Source organism: Muntiacus reevesi, chromosome 21 (assembly GCF_963930625.1).
Source record: "Muntiacus reevesi chromosome 21, mMunRee1.1, whole genome shotgun sequence".
In the NCBI taxonomy this organism is placed as follows: Eukaryota; Metazoa; Chordata; class Mammalia; order Artiodactyla; family Cervidae; genus Muntiacus; species Muntiacus reevesi.
The window spans coordinates 30,992,569-31,011,240 of record NC_089269.1 but is presented as its reverse complement, the minus strand read 5'-3'; the positions used below and the strand labels follow the sequence as shown (position 1 = coordinate 31,011,240).

Here is an 18,672-nt window from a genome sequence, read left to right as displayed (position 1 = left end):
TCTAGGTTGAAAGTTTTCCTCTTTAACCACTCTACATATATTATCTTACTGCCTTCTGGTTTACAAAGTTTCTGCTGAGAAATCCATTGATAATTTTATTGAGAATCCCTATAAGTATTACTTTACCTACAAAGGTCTGTCTAGTCAAAGCTGTGGTTTTTCCAGTAGTCGTGTATGGGTGTGAGAGTTGGACCATAAAGAATCGGATACGACTGAGCAACTGAACTGAACTGTTAAGTATTTGACTTCTAGAACTTTATTTTTTTTTTCTTTTCCTATAATCTACCAGAGTTGAGTCAGTTTGATATTCTTTAAGAGCTTTACAGTACACTAGTTTGACTTTTTCTGTATCATTTGAAAATTTTGTTTTTCTTTACCTGATATTAATATTATTAATGAAATTGACTATGTGTGCGTACATGCTGAGTTACTTCAGTTGTGTTTGGCTCTTTACAACCTTATGGACAGTAGCCCGCCAGGCTCCTCTGTCCCTGGGATTCTCCAGGCAAGAATACTGGAGTGGGTTGCCATGCCCTCCTCCAGGGGATCTTACCAACCCAGGGATCGAACCAGCCTGTCTTATGTCTCCTGCATTGGCAAGGAGGTTCTTTACCACTAGCGCCACCTGGGAAGTCCAAAATCGACTATACAATGTCACAAAGAAAAACTAAACAAAACAAAACGAAAAACACAGACACTCCGGGATGTTTAATGTGACGTAGCTGCTACATTTATGGATTCAGGTGGGAATTGTCTAGGCCCTGCTCTTCTTTGTTGGGTTTGCTGGCATGTTTGACTTTTAATTGGGTGTCAGTCAACTAGGGAGACTAACACAACTTAGCTCTGTTACACCTGTCTCTGCTTTTCTAGCAGGCCAGACCTGGTGTATTCTCACTGTGATGGCAGACGTGTGGGATGCCCAGCTCTAACGCGCAAGCCCAGTTCAGCATCTGTTTGCATTACATCACCAAGGTCCTATTTTCCAATATTACAAGGTGTAATACTTGTACCCATGTCAAAAACTGGGGCAAGTCATCCCGCTTATGATGGGAGAATACCTCAGAGTTACAAGCCAAATGACATAGATTCAGGAAACAGTGATGTGTTGGAGCCATGATTGCATCTAGTATATCAACCTAGTTTGTCTTTATTTTATTTGTGTAGAATATACCTACCTATCCATTTATTTAAAATTTCCTGTGCACTTCTTTATTTTACAGCTAAATTTCCTTTTTATGAAGCTGATTTTTTTTTAATAGGAAGACTTTATTACAGTTACGCAACTTTATCTTTTGTGTAAGTTTATCATTTTGTTTTGTGCTTTCTACTTTCTATATTTTTCATTTTCTTTGTATCTTTTGTATATATACACGTTTGCTATGCTTTCATATATTTTAGTGTATAGAAAGTCATGTCTATTGTTTTACATAGTATAATGGTTAATTGTTAAGGTTATTGATATTTTTTAAAACCCATACGTATCTATTTATTAACATTTTTTAAACTGAAATATTCTGAATCCCCTAGTTAAGGAATTTTCATACCACTTTATCTATACCCCTTTTAACCTAAATTCCCATCTTATATTAGTATATGTTGAGGCTTCCCTGGGGCTCACACAGTAAAGAATTTTCCTGCATTGCAGGAGACCCACATTCAATCCCTGGGTCAAGAAGATCCCCTGAAGAGAAAGCTTCCTACTCCAGTTTTCTTGCCATACAGAATTCCATTGAGAGAGGAACCATCTTATTAGTATATATTGACTTATACTAAGCATTCTTATTAAACATTTGAATAAGAATAATTTCTGATATTGCATTTATGTTTTACTCAGTTTTATCCTGTTTACACTTAAACATTGGTATCTAACTTGTTTTTATGCTCACTTTCTTTTTTACTGTGAGTTTCTATGGATTTTGTCTTCAATAAATCTCTCATGTATTTAATGGTGATGATGTCAGGAACTTTACTTACTCAACTTTGGGTGGTGTACTTTAGGAAGAATAGAAAATTATTGGGCCACAAACTTTTGCACTTACAGTCTTCATTTATTACACTTTTATATGTCTGATGTATTATTTTGGAAGACAAATCTGAAGTCATCATAAATTCATTCTTCTATCTGCAACCTGGATTTTCTGCTTTAATATGTTTAGGATATTTTTCTTTTTCATTGAAACCAAAACTGTTCTAGGAGGTCTCTTAGTAAGTCTGATGAACTGAATTTCTCCAGATACTGGTGAACCTTTTTCAGTTTGCATACCCTGGTATGCAGTTATTTCCTTAATTGTTTTAACTGCTACCCTCTCTCTCCCCATTTCCTCTCTACCTGCCAAGGGAATGATGATTTTAATTTGATCTTTATTTTCTATCCCATGTCTATATTTACCTTCATAATTTAAATATCTTTTCTCCTTCATTTCTTACTATATATAAGGTGAGATTTTCATGTTTTAGCATCTGTGAAATGAATTTTTATTCTGCAATTGCACTTTTCCTTTTTGTGAATTGGAATATATTTTTATTCCATTTTAAACTTAACCTATTGTTTTTGCCTCAGTTCATTTTCTCTTAATACCCTCCTGTTTTTGAGATGTGTTTTTTCCTTGCATTCTAATGAGAGTTTTAAAGAGTTTCCTGCAATTACTTCTGCATCTGGTAATAGACAGTGGACTTTTCTGTTGCTTGTTTTAGGTGATTTCTTTCCCTTAGTTCATCACGGGGATTTTGTTTATTCATTACTCATTCCAGGGCCAGGTAAAATCTAGCTTGGCTTTTAGTGGACCAGCAGTTTGGATGTATCAGTTGCATTTGGACTTCTCAGAGTTCCAGCTGGTGGGAAGGTGGATAAGCACAATTTTCTACCCTATTTGTACTCTGTTAAGCATTGATATTGCCTTGAGGTTTAATTTATTCCTCCTCTCCACTTCCTCATTCTTTGTATTAGAACAAATGAAGTTTCAAAGTTTTTCACTTGTCTTAGTGTCTCTCAGCTGTTAATCTGGGAATTCAATTTCACTTCCTTCCTTCTTTGTCTTCTTCTGAATAATTATGATAATATCACATATATAATTTCCCAACTAGAATGATTGCAACTAGTGCATATTATTATGTATTTTCCAAATATATTTGTGTATAAATAGATGTATAGTTTTAAATGTGTATTTTTATATGTTAAAATAGATACTTAAATTTATCAAATACATATAAATATATGTAGTGACTTGACCACATTTATTTCTGTGCATTTAAATCACCTCTATTTCTCCAATATTCAAATAATGTATATTCATTTTTTAATGTGTTTTCAGACTATTTTCTTGGTATAAATTCTTAGAAGTGTAATTACTGGCAGAAAGTTTACCAACACTTTTGTGAATTTTTTCTATGTATTGACAAATTTTTTCCCAACTCTTCTTACCAAGTTAAATTTCCAGAAGTAGTACAAGCATATGCTCTCGTTAAAAAATATTTTGAGATTGTATCCTCATTTTTAAAAAATTACAATTCTTAAAAATTATGAAAAGACAAAACAGACATGTTTCACTGCCTAGTAATAATGATTGCTTTGGTTTGGCTTAGATATTTCATTTTCTGCTCTGCTTCCATCTAGGATGGATGGCTGCATAGATAGATATGTAGGTATATAGATGATACATAGATAGGATGCACACATTGATGAAATTACATATGATGATAACTAAGGTGTTTTAAATTTTTGTGTGATTATGCATAACCCTATAATTAATATCTTTATATTTAACACAGTGCTCATTTCATTAGTGTGACTCTAGAAAGAAAATCAGGAAGAGTAAATATTTTAATATTTTGTATGTGTGGTATACACATACACACATATACAATTTCAAAATGATGTATCAACTTTTGCTCTCAGCATCCATATATATGAATCTTTGTTACATTTGCCCTTATAAGTATTACATATTGAAAGGATTTTTTTCATTGTATTTAATTTGATAGGAAGAAATTGATATATTTTTGTTTTTATTTGATCACTAGTCAGGTAAAATACTTTTTTCCTAATGCTTATTATCTATATCTTGATATTCTTCTGCAAAACTCTTAAAATTCATAATCAACTTGTAGACTTTGTATAACACTGTCCTTATTAACAATATTAATTATTTCAATCACATCATTGCTATTTTGTACTGATAAAACTAATTCTTAGCCACATTTTTAGCCAGCCACATTCATTTCTATATTTCATTGTAAATTTTGAATATATCTAGTTCAAAATTCTACTTAAGTAATCAATGAATTACTTTCAACATTGCAGTTGCTCAGTATATTATGTTAAACTGCTAATAAAATGAAATCCTCCACACTCTCCAAGTTCAATTATTTTCTTTGCAGTAGTGACAAGAATAGAATCAAATAAATACTATCCCAATACTCAGCTTAACTGACTTTTTTTTTTTATTTCAGAGAATAAGGGACCATGCCTTGAATTTTCTCAGCTAAGTTTAAAGGATTCCTTCAGAGATCTGTTTAATCCCAAAATGGAGATATCTTTGATGTTGTATACAAGGAACAACCCGACTTGTGCGGAATCACTGTTTGAGAAGAATGACTCGCTTAATGTTAATTTCAACACAAGCAAGAAAGCAGTCTGGCTGATTCATGGATACCGACCACTGGGCTCCACTCCTTCGTGGCTTCAGAACTTTGTGAGGATTTTGTTGAACCAAGATGATATGAATATAATTGTAGTAGACTGGAACCGAGGAGCTACAACTTTTCTTTACATTAGGGCAGTTAAAAATACCAGGAAAGTTGCTGTGAGTTTGAGTAGGTACATTCAGAATCTTTTGGTAAGTCTGGAATTTTATGGGTTATATCTGTTATACAATAAGTGGTGGCTTTATAATACTACAAAATGATGATAAATACTATTTATTAATAATTTGTTAATCAAGAATTACTGCACAAGTGTGAAGAATTACTGTGTTGATGTGTTTCACATATGCAGTCACTTTTCTTTTGTGTTAATGGATAATTCTATACCTAGACATGACCTATCTTGTTTCCTAAAGTTCTCTTAAAGACTCAATTATTGTATTTTATCTTAAAATATTTTAAGATTTTTATTTTTTAACTCTGCCTATGCTGACTTCAGGATTAGTTAGTGATTTTATGTGGACAGAGGAAATAAACTATTTGATCATTAGGCTTTTTAGATATATTTTCTAAGATATGTCTAAAATGATAAAGTGTACATTGGTCAAAGTGAAAAACAACTTGAAAAGTAGCATACTTTGGAGGCAGGTCTCAGTTCCTTTTAGGCTTATCCAGTTTAAATGAAGTTCATTTAAATAAATTCAGGCCAGTTCTAGGTTCATCTGTGTTTCAAATGATCTTTAAGTCAATGCACATGGAAATCTAGAGATCTATGTCTGTTCCGGAGAGAGGCTGTATTAATACTGCTCGAGAGAAAGAAAGGTGTTATATGACTTGGGGTCATTCTTGAGCTTGAAATCCACCTTCGAGTTGTGTTATGCTGAACTTCCAAGCCTCTCCTGAAATTCAGCAAGCATCATAGATCCAAGAAGCAGTTGTACGCAGTTGTTAGAAGTCAGATTAGAGGGATTCAAAGATTACCAAATTCACACCATCAGTGTGAGTCTGAGGAATAGCTCAACCATTCTGCCTCATTTCCTTGTCTATTCATTGGGGATAACAAAACTTTATAACAATATTTTATTTGAGTGTTATGGGAAATTAATTCTTAACCAGTGCTTGTTATGTAATAACTATTGAATGAAATTAGCTATCATTATTATTTTTACATCCACAAATTTGGACAAAACTAAACCATCCCTCTGGAGACACAGAAGGCTATTGATTCACTTGTTCTTACTGGTAGCCTAAAAATTCCATAATTAATTTTTCTTTTTTGCAGTGGTCTTTTCTATACTTATTACATATGTACGTCAAAGTGTGGAACTTGTGAATATTAAATACAGAAGTTTAGGAAAAGTCTAATGTTAGATAAATTTCTAACAGTGCTTTTGCTTGCAATGGCTCCATGTTAATAAGGAAGGATGGAAAATTCAGTAGCACTAAAGTTGAGAGGGATACTCCCTGGAGGTTGCAGGTACTAGTCTGAGAAATTTTGAAGAAAATTATCACCCTGTGCCTGGGAAACCAGAATCTAGTTTCTCATTAGAATAAATGTTCCACATCTTTCTATTAGCCATCAGATGTGTGACTGTGTAGACTGGACCATGACCTGCTTCCTGAGAGTGTAAGAGAATGTAACAAGAGAAATTCTCCCTTGTTTAAGCTCCCAATGTCTCCATACCCTTCTCCTGGGCTGAGAGTCTAGGAGGCGATCAAAACTTGGGCTTGAAAAATCAGACTCCATTTCTCTCCAGCTTGTAATCAGGGAAAGTCACTTAAAATCCCTGCGTCTCATTTTATCATCTCTAAAGTAAGGGTGGATATTCACATTGTTCAGTCTTCCTCAAGTTTTTGATACAATTTACTGATAAAACAAGGAGGCAGGTTAGTTTATATTTTGAAGTTAAGCAGACCTGGACTTGAAGTCTATCTTTTTCCCTTATAGTAATAAGTATATATGACTTTGGGCAACTCACTATAAAACCATGTACCAGGGAAAGTTGTAGGCAATGGATAAAAATAAATAGCTCATAGGACTTTGTGAATATTAAATATGAGATTTATAAAGCACTTATCAAGGTCACTAGCACAAAGTATCCAAATATGTTTTATTTTTATTACTACAAAATACTTAATTAAATATATTATTTTACATATGCTTTTCTAGATAAAAATTTAATGGTATTAATATGTAAATAAAAATCAGATATTTTATGAAAAAAGTTGAACAAAGATATAGTTGTTTGAAATGATAAAATTGCATTCTCTGTCTCCCAAAAGTGGACTAAATCAGAAAAAATAATGATTTTTAGAACACTGATGCAATGAGGCATAATTTGTGATTTCTGAAATGAAAACTGTAACATTGCATTTTGAATTGCAGAAGCATGGAGCATCTCTTGATAATTTTCATTTCATAGGTGTGAGCCTAGGGGCTCATATTAGTGGATTTGTTGGAAAGATATTTCACGGTCGAGTTGGAAGAATAACAGGTAAAATATTTTTAAAATTATATTTATTTATTTTAAATATTTCTGATAAAATTAATGTTTTATTATACTTTTAAGTTTCAGAAATTGTTACTTTATTTAACAGGGCAATATTTAAGCAATGGAAATGATGCACAAATGTTCATCATTTTTCTATATTACATTCAAAAACTGGTCTTTGTTTTAGTTAGACTCTTAAGTCTTACTTATTTCTTAACCAAACTTAAGTTACCCATATAGAAATGGAAGGAAAATGATTTATTTTTGCATGTGAATTAATTGTGCATGTGAATTTTAAGGTGACCTTATTGTAACAATCCTGAGGAAAGTTTTACCCATTAAAACTTCTACACATGCAAAACTTTTTTCATATAATAACCAATAATATAACCTGTTATCATGTATTTAATTTTTAGAAACTTTGACATAATTTAATTCTTTTGAAATTTTTAATTGAACACCTGAAGAGAGAATCATGAGTTGGTATTTATACCTGGGAGATTCTGGACCCCAGTTCTCATTGTATTTCCTTAACAAAGTTACTGCATTCACAAAGCTTAGTGACCAAATAATACTGACATGGATTTTCAGGCCTCCCTTTAGGAATGGCAGTGATTTTAAAACTAGAAGGATCGTATCCTTCCCCAGTTAATTTAGCTTTCTAGAATTATTGAGATCTATTCCATAGAATTATAATAATTTCAAATATTAATACTAGAGTCTTAAGCAAAGGGGGAAGGGAGAAGTGAATACATTATTTATAGATATTTAGAGTCTTTGAAGACTTTAAGTATACCTTACTTGCTTTTATTAGTCTTAATTTTATCTTCCTTATAAAGGATGTGAAAATTGATGTTGACTGAATAAATTCAGGAGGGTCAAGAATTTAACATCTAAGCCAGGATTTATACAAAGATCTCTGGCATCCAAAACCTATTCTCTTTCAACCACCATACTAGCTCAGTTTGAACTGTTGCTCAACATACTTTATTTTAAGATGTGTTTATTCACATATTAGACTAGTTAGAATGACTCCACATGCCAAGCAATCCTCAGGGTTTAAAAGCCAGCAAATGTGTTGGATCTACATCAGGGCAATTTACAGGAAGAGAGAAATTTCTGCTTCATTCAGTCATGTTGGATCTAACAACCATTGGATCATAGAAAAAGCAAGAGAATTCCAGAAAAACATCTACTTCTGCTTCCCTGAATATGCAAAAGCCTTTGTATGGGTGAATCACAACAAACTGGAAAATACTTAAAGAGATGGGAATACTAGACCACCTTACCTGCCTCTTGTGAAACCTGTATGCAAGTCAAGAAGCAGCAGTTAGAACCAGACATGGAACAACAGACTGGTTCAAAATTGGGAAATGAGTACGTCAAGGCTGTATATGGTTACCCTGCTTATTTAATTTATATGTAGAGTATATCATGTGAAATGCCAGGCTGGATGAATCACAATCTGGAATCAAGATTTCCATGAGAAATATCAACAACCTCAGATATGCAGATGACACCACCCTTATGACAGAAAGCAAAGAGGAACTAAAGAGCTACTTGATAAAGGTGAAAGAGGAGAGTGAAAAAGTTGGCTTAAAACTCAACATTCAAAAAACTAAGATTATGGCATCGGTCCCATCAGTTCAGTTCAGTTCAGTCGCTCAGTTGTGTCTGACTCTTTGCGACCCCATGGACTGCAACACGCCAGGCCTCCATGTTCATCACCAACTTCTGGAGTTTGCTCAAACTCATGCCCATCAAGTCGGTGATGCCATCCAACCATCTCATCCTCTGTCATCCCCTTCTCCTCCTGCCTTCAATCTTTCCCAGCATCAGGTTTTTTTCCAGTGAGTCAGTTCTTCACATCAGGTGGCCAAAGTACTGGAGTTTCAGCTTCAGCATCAGTCCTTCCAATGAATATTGAGGGTTGATTTCCTTTAGGATTGACTGGTTGACTCTCCTTGCAGTCCAAGGGGCTCTCAAGAGTCTTCTCCAACATTACATTTCAAAAGCATCAATTCTTCGACACTCAGCTTTCTTTATAGTCCAACTCTCACATGAATGCTGAAGAATTGATGCTTTTGAACTGTGGTGTTGGAGAAGATTCTTGAGAATCCCTTGGACTGCAAGGAGATCCAACCAGTCAATCCTAAAGGAAATCAACCCTCAATATTCATTGGAAGGACTGATGCTGAAGCTGAAGCTCCAATACTTTGGCCACATGATGTGAAGAGCTGACTCATTAGAAAAGACCCTGATGCTGGGAAGGATTGAAGGCAGGAGGAGAAGGGGGATGACAGAGGACCATACAGTTGGATTGCAGCACCTACTTGATGAACATGAGTTTGAGCAAACTCCCAGAGATGGTGAAGGACAGGGATGCCTACTGTTCTGCAATCCATTTTGTCACAGAATTGGACATGACTGAGTGACTGAGCAACAACCACTACTCAATCATGTGAGCCAAATAAACTAAGGTTAATAGAAGATTGAGATAAGCAACATTATATTTTATTTTTTAAATATCTTTTAAGATAATTATTGCCCTATTGAATGGATATTCTCAAGGCATTTCATTTCATCTCTTCCTCAGCATTTTTTGATACTCTGCAGTAGATCATGAGCTTAGAATTTTGTAGAATTCTGAATACACTAGAACTATTACTATCTTTTATAACACTTTTAATATATTTTTTCTTTTTTGTGTGCGGTAAACTTTTGTGAGAAGTGAATGATAAGCTAATAATAAATATGTTTTATCCCACAGCTCAAATTGCACTTAAAATCATTTTAGTCCTTTCAATAGACCCAGGATGAGCTGGTATGGAATGAGGTTTAAGATAGGACCAGGGTAATATTTGTTATTTTTCCTCCCTCAGGAGGAGTAGTGGTTACTTTCTATTAGATAGAATTTTACTACCAGCATATTCTTAATTGCTTGTTAAATAAAGTCCTAAAGAATGCCACAATGTTTTGTCAAGGTATGTGTAGTGTGGCTTGACACATACACATAAATCTTGATAAACTCAAGATTGGGAATAATGTTATTCAAATAAAACAGATACTTGCTACTCATCTAATTTCACTTATCTTTAGATTTGTTTTTGGACAGATTTAAACTTGTTATGTTTATAATTAATAATAATGCAACCATGTGATATGAACTCTGTAATATAACTTGATTGATGTATTAATAATTTCCTTCCTGAATTTCAGGTCTTGATCCTGCTGGGCCACAATTCTCTGGAAAACCAGCAAATGGCAGATTAGATTACACTGATGCAAATTTTGTGGATGTCATCCATACTGATACCAATGGTAACAATGCAGGATTTATTTCTTACTTATTTGAAAATGCAGAAAGTGATGTGGACACTGGGGAAGAGGAAAAAGGAAACAGTAGTGGATGAAGTGTTAAGTCTGAAATTATATGATTATTATATTTCCCACAAGCAACATTTTCTTGGAGTTAGTTTATTCTGTGGTGTAAAATGACACTCTGCCCTTAGTTTTCAGAAACTGTTAGGTCATCCTAAAAAACTGAAATTTGATAAAAATTATACTTCATCCTTTCATTCTATTAACAATTTTATTGATTTGATCACAATTTCCCCCATGCTCAATATTCCTGATATATTTAGGTTACTCTTCTCTCTTCTCATTTTATTACTTTGTTGTATATCAACTCAAACTAAGCATATATATTGAAGCACAGAGAAAGAATACTTTTCCCTAAAGATTTTAAATTATTTTCCTAACTGGCTACTGATAGTTTTGGCCAGAGTACCTTGGACAAACACTTTCCAGAAATATTTTAGATGGCCCTGATCTCCTTCCTGTATTGAAACTGATACTGAGTACTTCCTATACAATAATCACTTTAAATTATTTATGTGGATTAATTTTGGAATGCTCCTAAGTCCCCGTGAAATAAGTAAACATTTTCATCCCCTTTTTGCTGACGGAGAGGCTCGGGTCAAAGTGACAAGGTCAGTAAGAGGCAGTGTCACAATTTAAAATAGTATCTTTTGATTCTGATGTCTTCACTTCACCAGTATGTTGCTCAGATTAACTGGTAATTTCCATGTGTTATGGTTGGTGGCATGGGAAAGATACAGTGCCATGATACAGACAGGAGAAAGTGACCCAAAGATGGTTCCCAATTCCCTGTTTCTTCAGGTCTATTTTCTCTTTGACCCAGGTAATTAATTTGCTCCTATATTATCCTGAGTTTACTCTGTGAGAATCGATATCAATGAATTTGTGAGATAGAAATGCCGTTAATGCAATAGGTGACAAGTTTTCAACTTCTATGTCTACATGCCAGTGTGCTAAGCCTGTAATCAGAACAATTATGCTATTTATTTGGAATGTAACTTCACCTACATCATACACAGTCATTGACTAAAGTTTCATAACTCTAATATGATACCCCCAACCTTTTATGTCTTCCTAATCGCGAGCCCTTTATTATCACACACGACAGCACACCTAGTACTCAGGTACTCTGCAGTTCTTTTGAAATTCCAGCTTCAGTTCTGCTTACGGCCTTTTGAATTAATGTTTCATACATTTTATTGCTTTTAGTTTTCTTAATAAAATTTTTGGATTGTCTTATATTCTTAATATCTTTTGATGACTCAGTTTATCTAATAAGACTTGCCACTAGGTGCCATAAATTGGCACCTTTAATTGACCTTTTTATGACTATCACCAGTGAGGAACACAGATTTTTGATACTGCATATTCATTGGTTTCAAGGAATCCCTGAATAAGACACTTGATATCAGCACATAACCTGACAGATTCCTCTTTCCTGAAATACTAACCCATGAGTGCATTTTCTACTTGCCAGTAATTCTTGTCCTTTTTCAGTTGTTTATGTTAAAGAAGCTTTGTTGCCTTTCATCATTGTTTATTGGATAATCTGAATAAATATTCTTTCTGGGATATCAGGAAAAAAGTATCAGTTCAATATCCAGAACATTAAAAAAAAAAGCACAAAAAGCTCCAAGGAGGTGAACTGGTAATTTGGAGTCACTTGTCTCAGGGATGATTTTCTGATGCAGAGAATATGAAAAGTGTTTTTGAAACCCTCATAAGAAAACATCTATTTTTTTAGACCCCAAAGGGTAGCACTATAGAAGTACAGTAAGCTTGAAAGAAACCAGACTTTTTGTAGTCTTTAGCAAGCTTTTAGTAATTCGATGTTGTCCAGAAAATCTCACATATTAAGTTTTGTTTAAGGAGTTCCTACATTATCAGACCTTCTAGGTATCTGATAGAAGCAAATGATAGTCCTTTATGTACAAGGGTCATGTCATCTGTGGTCTCAAATTATTTTTATAAATATATTTTAAAATGTCCAGCATCCATTGGAGATAGTCAGGTACACTTGAAGCTAGAAACACATATGAGAACCAAGAAACAATAGTCAATAGAAAGAGCCCCATAGGTCTCTGACTATTGGAATTATTGTACATCGGCTAAAATGTGCTTATTATTTTCAAAGAGATAAGTAAGATTGGAAATATCAGCAGAGAATGATATTTAAGTATAAATTCTATTTGATAAAAATAGTAATAGTTGTTAACCTAAGAAGTAAGTTAATTGACAGTTACTGAGTGGGTTTAACAAAAAATTTGAATCAGGTACAAAGAGAAAGCATGTGATTTGGAAAATGGTGATAAGTCTATTTCTAAAATGAAGGAAAAAGATCCAATACAGAGCAAAAAGCAAATAAAATAGATAATACAGAGAGGTAAGAGGTTCATAGGATAAATAGCAAGAAGGTCAGTCATATTTCATTCAGATTCCAAATAAAAAGAGAGAAAAAGAGAACAGAAGTGATATTTAAGGATAATGTCTCAGAATTTCTAAAAACTCAGGAGTTATAATCAGTCAAAAAATTGAAATGCCCAGTTAATTCCAATGTGAATAAATAGACAAACTCATTGAGATGTATGATGATAAATTTACAGAAAAGACCGCATCAAAGCATATAACATAAAATTAAATGATAAAAATGATCTAAATTACAACTAATTCCTCAAGAGAAACAATGGAAGTTAAGGAAGAATAGAGTTATATTTTCAATATGTTGAAAGAAAATAGCTTCCTAGTATTGCAGTGTGTTTCAGGAAGAAAATGAAACTATGCAGTTTCAGACAAGTATACACTGAGATAAATTACCATCAAAAGAAGGAAAATTATCCTTTTATGGCTATTCACAAAGGAAGAGCACTGAAAATGGTAAAACATACTTCAGTTTAAATGTATATTGATGGCAAAGAACATTGTCATTGTTTTATAGAATTTGGAATATATGGAGAATTAAAATATGTTACAAAAATAGTATATTGTTAGGGCTGTTAAATGAAGTTAAAGCATTCTTTGTTCCATAATTATATGTAAGAAAGTTTAAAAGTAGTTGTCAACATTTGGTGTTCATAAATCAAGGCTTTCTGTTAAATCTTTAGGTATTTAAAAAGATAAAATAGTCTATAAGAATACCTGACTTCCATGCTAATGGAGGACAAAGATGGAATAGTTGTGTTTAAGTTTAAAAGAAGGCAAGGAGAGAAAGAATCACATAGCACAGGCAAGTAAATAGAAGTAAATAATCAGAAAATTAAACCGAGCTACACCATTAAATGTAAATATTTCATAGAGGTGGAAGCATAAAGAGTAATGTTCTCTATAATCAAAGAAATTTTGATCAAAGTTCTTCTCTGTAATCAAAGAAATTAAACTATAAATAGATAAGAAAAATATAACTTGAAAATCCATATATTCATAGAACAAACATAGTTTTAGGTAACTAATGAGGGAAGAATAAATAATAATGGAAATATAAAATATTTTAATTCAATAGTATTAAAGTTACTACATATTAAAATTTTTTGGAATCTTGACTAGAAGTAAATGTCCAGCTTTTAATACAGATATTTTAAAAGACTAAAAAATCAATAATCTAAGCTTCTATCAAACCTAGACCGTGTGTTAAAAAGCAGAGACATCACTTTGGTGACAAAGGCCAAAGCTATGGTTTGTCTAGTAGTTGTATATGGATGTGAGAGTTGGACCATAAAGAAGGCTGAGTGCCCAAGAATTGATGCTTTCCAACAGTGGTGCTGGAGAAGACTCTTAAGAGTCCTTTGAACAGCAAGGAGATCAGACTAATGGATCCTAAACGAAATCAATCCTTAATATTAACTGGAAGGACTGATCCTGAAGCTGGAGTGTCAATACTTTGGCCACCTGATGGGAAGAGCTGACTCACTGAAAAAGACCCTGATGCTGAGAAAGGTTAAAGGCAAAAGGAGAAGGGGACAACAGAAGATGTTTAGATAGCATCACTGACTCAGTGGACATGAATCTGAACAACTCTGGGAGAGAGTGAAGGACAGGGAAGCCTGGCATGCTGCAGTCCATGGGCTTGCAGACTTGGTCATGACTTAAAGACTGAACAACAAAAAGCATCTATCTTCATAAATTAAGAATTAATCAAAAAGCACACCTATACATATGGAGAAAGAAACTAATAAAAACATAAAAATGGAATAAAAAGTCAGTTAGAAGTGATTTAAAAAGCCAAAAATTTGCACTTTACTTCCAGATTAAGTAGTCTTTGTAGAGAAAAAATAGAAAGGACAAGGAGAGAAAACACAGTATCAATACTAGTAAAGGAAATAGTGTTACAGATGCCATAGGTATTAAAATCATCGCAATACAATATAATGAGCAACATTTACAGATAAATATGAAAATATATGACCATCTGCTATGATATGTAAAGTAGAAAAATTCTTATGAAAAAGCAAAAACATTTTCTGACAAATGAAAAGGGAAAATTTGAAAGGTTTTATAATTATTGACGAAATAGACACTGCAATTTAAAGCCTTCCAACTAAATACTCAGGCAAATTTTTGTTCTCTACTAAACAATTAAGTGATAAATAAGACCACTTTTACACACACTTTCAGGTAATAAAAAGTAAATAGGAAATGGTTTGTAAACGTTTGAGAAGGCCATCACAAGCTTAATGTCAAAAGAAAGACATTGCAGAAAAGATAGTTTGCTGGACATTCTCTGTTAAAAACAAAGATGCAAAAATTCTGTATCAAGAATCACACTAGTAAACCAGCAACATATAAAGTTGGTATTGAATCACATCCAATTTGGATTTATTATTAACAAGCAAATTTAGTTTACCTTTCAAAAATCAACTTCTTAATTCATCTCATCAAAACGAGAGAAAATTCATTTAGTGATCTCATGTAAATGCAGAAAAAGCTCTAGGGAGCATTTATGTATGGCAAAAACTGGCAAATTGGAAACAAAAGTAAAAGTCCCTAATCTGGTAAAACATATCTGTCCAAAAATCAATAGAAAGTGTCACACTGCCGATGGAATACGGAAGACTTTCTTTTTGAGACTGGGAACTGGACAAGTATACCTATCATTGTCATTCTGCAGCAATATTTAACTGTATGTCTTCAGTGCAGTAAGGGGAGAAATGTATTAAAAATTTAAGTATAAAATCATTTTCAGATGATATGCTTGCATAAATAGATAACCCCAAAGAATCTCCAGATAATTAATTAGAATTCACAGGAAAAATTAGCAAGGTTGTTGAATATAAGTTATATATACAAAATTCAATTCTTTCTAGAAACCAGCAATAGGACTTAGCAAATAAAATTCTAGAATTATGCCATTGTAATAAGATACAGCATACCTGGTAATAACTCAATAAAATTGCACAAGCACATTATGCGGAAAACCACTAAACATTGCAGACCAAAGTACTGATCAAAAGAAAGTAAACCACATATACAAACGTGAATATTATATACATGTCAGTTTTTTGCAAGCTAACTTGCAGCCCTAGTGCAATCTTTATTAAAGGTCAATCATTAAAAAAAGTAACCTCACAAGCTAATTATAGGATTAATGTGGAATGCAAAGGGTCAAGTACCGTTGAAGTACTTCTTGCAGAAGAAAAAAGCACAAAGACATGTTCTTCCAGTTATCAAATCTTACAGTAGTATTGAAGACAGTGTCATATTAGTGTAAGGGTAGACAAAAAAGTCAGTAAAACAAAATACAGAGTTAAGGAACTTATTAGATTTATTATAATTTTGATACTGCTGGACAGTGTGAAAATGATCCTCATTTTTTCTGGGTTTCATTTTTTAAATTGAAGAATAGTTGATTTACAATATTGTGTAAATTTCAGATATACACCATAGTGTTTCTGTTTGTTTGTTTGTTTTACAGATTATATTCCACTATAGGCTCTTACAAGATATTGGGTGTCATTCCCCATGCTATGCAGTAAAGCCTTGTTGCTTATCTGTTTAATGTATTAATCCCATGCTCCTAGTTTGTCCCTCCCCCTATTTTCTCCCCTTTGGTAGCCCCTTTGGTAGTTTTGTTTTCTATGTTTATGACTCTGTTTCTGTTTTTTTAATATACTTTTATTTGTATTATATTTTAGATTGCACATATAAGTGATATCTTATAGTATTTGTTTTTCTTTGACTTATTTCACTCTGCGTATTCTCTAGGTCTATCCATGTTGCTGCAAATGGCAGTGTTTCACCTTATGGCTGTATAATATTCCATTTACTTCTTAATCCAGTAATCTGTTGATGGGCATTTGGGTTGCTTCCTGTCATGGCTCTTGTACCTACTACTACTGTGAACACTGGGGAGCATGTATGTTTTTAAATTAGTGTTTTCATTTACTCCAGATATATACCCAGGAGTGGAACTGCTGGATCAATGGCAGTTCTGTTTTTAGTTTTTTAAAGGACTTCCATACTGTTTTCCATAGTGGCTGCACCAATTTACATGCCCATCAATAGTGTATGAGGGTTCCCTTTTCTTGACATTATCTCCAACATTTGTTATTTATAGACTTTTTGGTAAGTGGTTCTGTGTCAATCAATTGAAAACTCAAAATGAACTAAAATGTCTCTAATGCCTGTAAAACACAAAATAGGGAAATATAGGAAATATATAGGAAAATTCTTTTCCTATGGTGAAAGGAAAAGCAATAAACATATTATGAACTGTTATTTAAAAAATATTCATAATATAACATTTTTCTAAAGTGTGCATGAAAATTCATAACCTAAATTGAAACATTAAGATGTTTGATTGTATTAAAATTAAAAACTCATTAAAGAACGCTTCATGAAAGCTAACAGCAAGCCAAAACAGGAAAACATAAGTAAGCCCTATGCATCAGTAATAAAGAAAAATGCAACTTAATTAAATCAAGACTTGATCAGACGTTTTACAAAAGGGAAATTCCAACTAGGCAATGGAAAGTTCTTAAAATCTTCAGTAAGCAGAAACATGTAAATTAAAACCTCATGTAATACCACATGCCTACCAGAATGACTAAAATTAAAAAGCCTGACAAGACCGTCTATTGGAGGGTATGTAAAAGAGCAGAGATACTTTTATGTTGTTGGTAGTGGTATAAATTGGTACAACCTCTTTGGCAATGTATTTAGGATCATTTATTAAAATTGAATATACTTATGTTTTATAACACAGCAATTCTATTCCTGGGTATGTGACCAACACATATGCTTTCAAATATGCATTAATGTGTGTGTTCAAGGATGCTCATAGTATTAACACATATGAGTTACTATGTTTATACCTGACAATGTAGTCTAATATCACAAATATACTGATAACTGAAAGAAGCCAGACACAAAAAGATGCTGGAAATATGAGTCAATTTATATATATTTCCAGAATGAGCTAATATAAGATATATTGTTTTGGAAGCATCCTTATAAGGTAAAGAATAGAAGTAGGAAAAAGTATGAAAAGAAAACTTGCTTTTTATTTTTATAGAAAAGTAAGGTGCTGGCTATTGGGTTATTTCCTGACATTGGTTTGGTAGCTAAGTGGCTGTTTGCTTTATATTCATTAATTAATCTTTAGTTTTATGTCTTATGTTCTTTTCTGCATGTATATGTTATATTTTACAATAAAAAGAAAATTAAAAAAACATACCTGCTCTTCCCACACTTCTTGAAACCAAGAGAATGAATGACCCAAGCAGACTCAACTGCCCTGCCCCTTCTGTCTGATAAAAGGGAAATGACATGCCTGAATCAAGGGCTACTTGTAAGTTAATAATAAATATTTTTTGCTTCTTCCTGATTCCTGAGCAGTCTTCTTAGTTTTGACTCTACTTCAGATGCAAATTGGAGAAAATGATGGCTCTAAACCTGAAACCCCCCTCGTTTTAGAACTCTTACGATGAGTTCAAATATGAGGAGTTTTTAAAGATCTCTAAAATTGTTAGACTTCATGGGGCTTATATTTCGAAGACTGTTCTTCCTTGCTAAAATTCCACAAGCTAAGTGGGTGACGGAATGGAAGGAGGAGTTGGTTAGTTTATCCTCACCACTGTCACAATCAGATCCTGCATGCGCTTCCCTGGATTCCAGGGGATTCTGAGGAAGTCACCCAAGTTGCCTTTTATCTCTCCTTATACCCTGT

At 33.2% G+C, this 18,672-nt stretch overlaps 1 protein-coding gene across 3 annotated transcripts in view; it reads left to right on the top strand.

Annotated features, from left to right (window-relative positions):
- Positions 1-18,672, top strand: part of LIPI (lipase I) — a 70,198-nt gene that overhangs the window by 16,841 nt on the left and 34,685 nt on the right. For 2 of the 3 annotated variants that reach the window (XM_065913647.1, XM_065913648.1), the window contains exons 1-3: positions 4,524-4,835; positions 7,028-7,136; positions 10,353-10,454. In XM_065913647.1, the coding sequence (XP_065769719.1) occupies positions 4,524-4,835; positions 7,028-7,136; positions 10,353-10,454 (523 nt within the window). Of the gene's footprint in view, positions 1-4,449; positions 4,836-7,027; positions 7,137-10,352; positions 10,455-18,672 lie in introns of those variants that run through there. The other variant, XM_065913646.1, reaches the window with a different exon arrangement.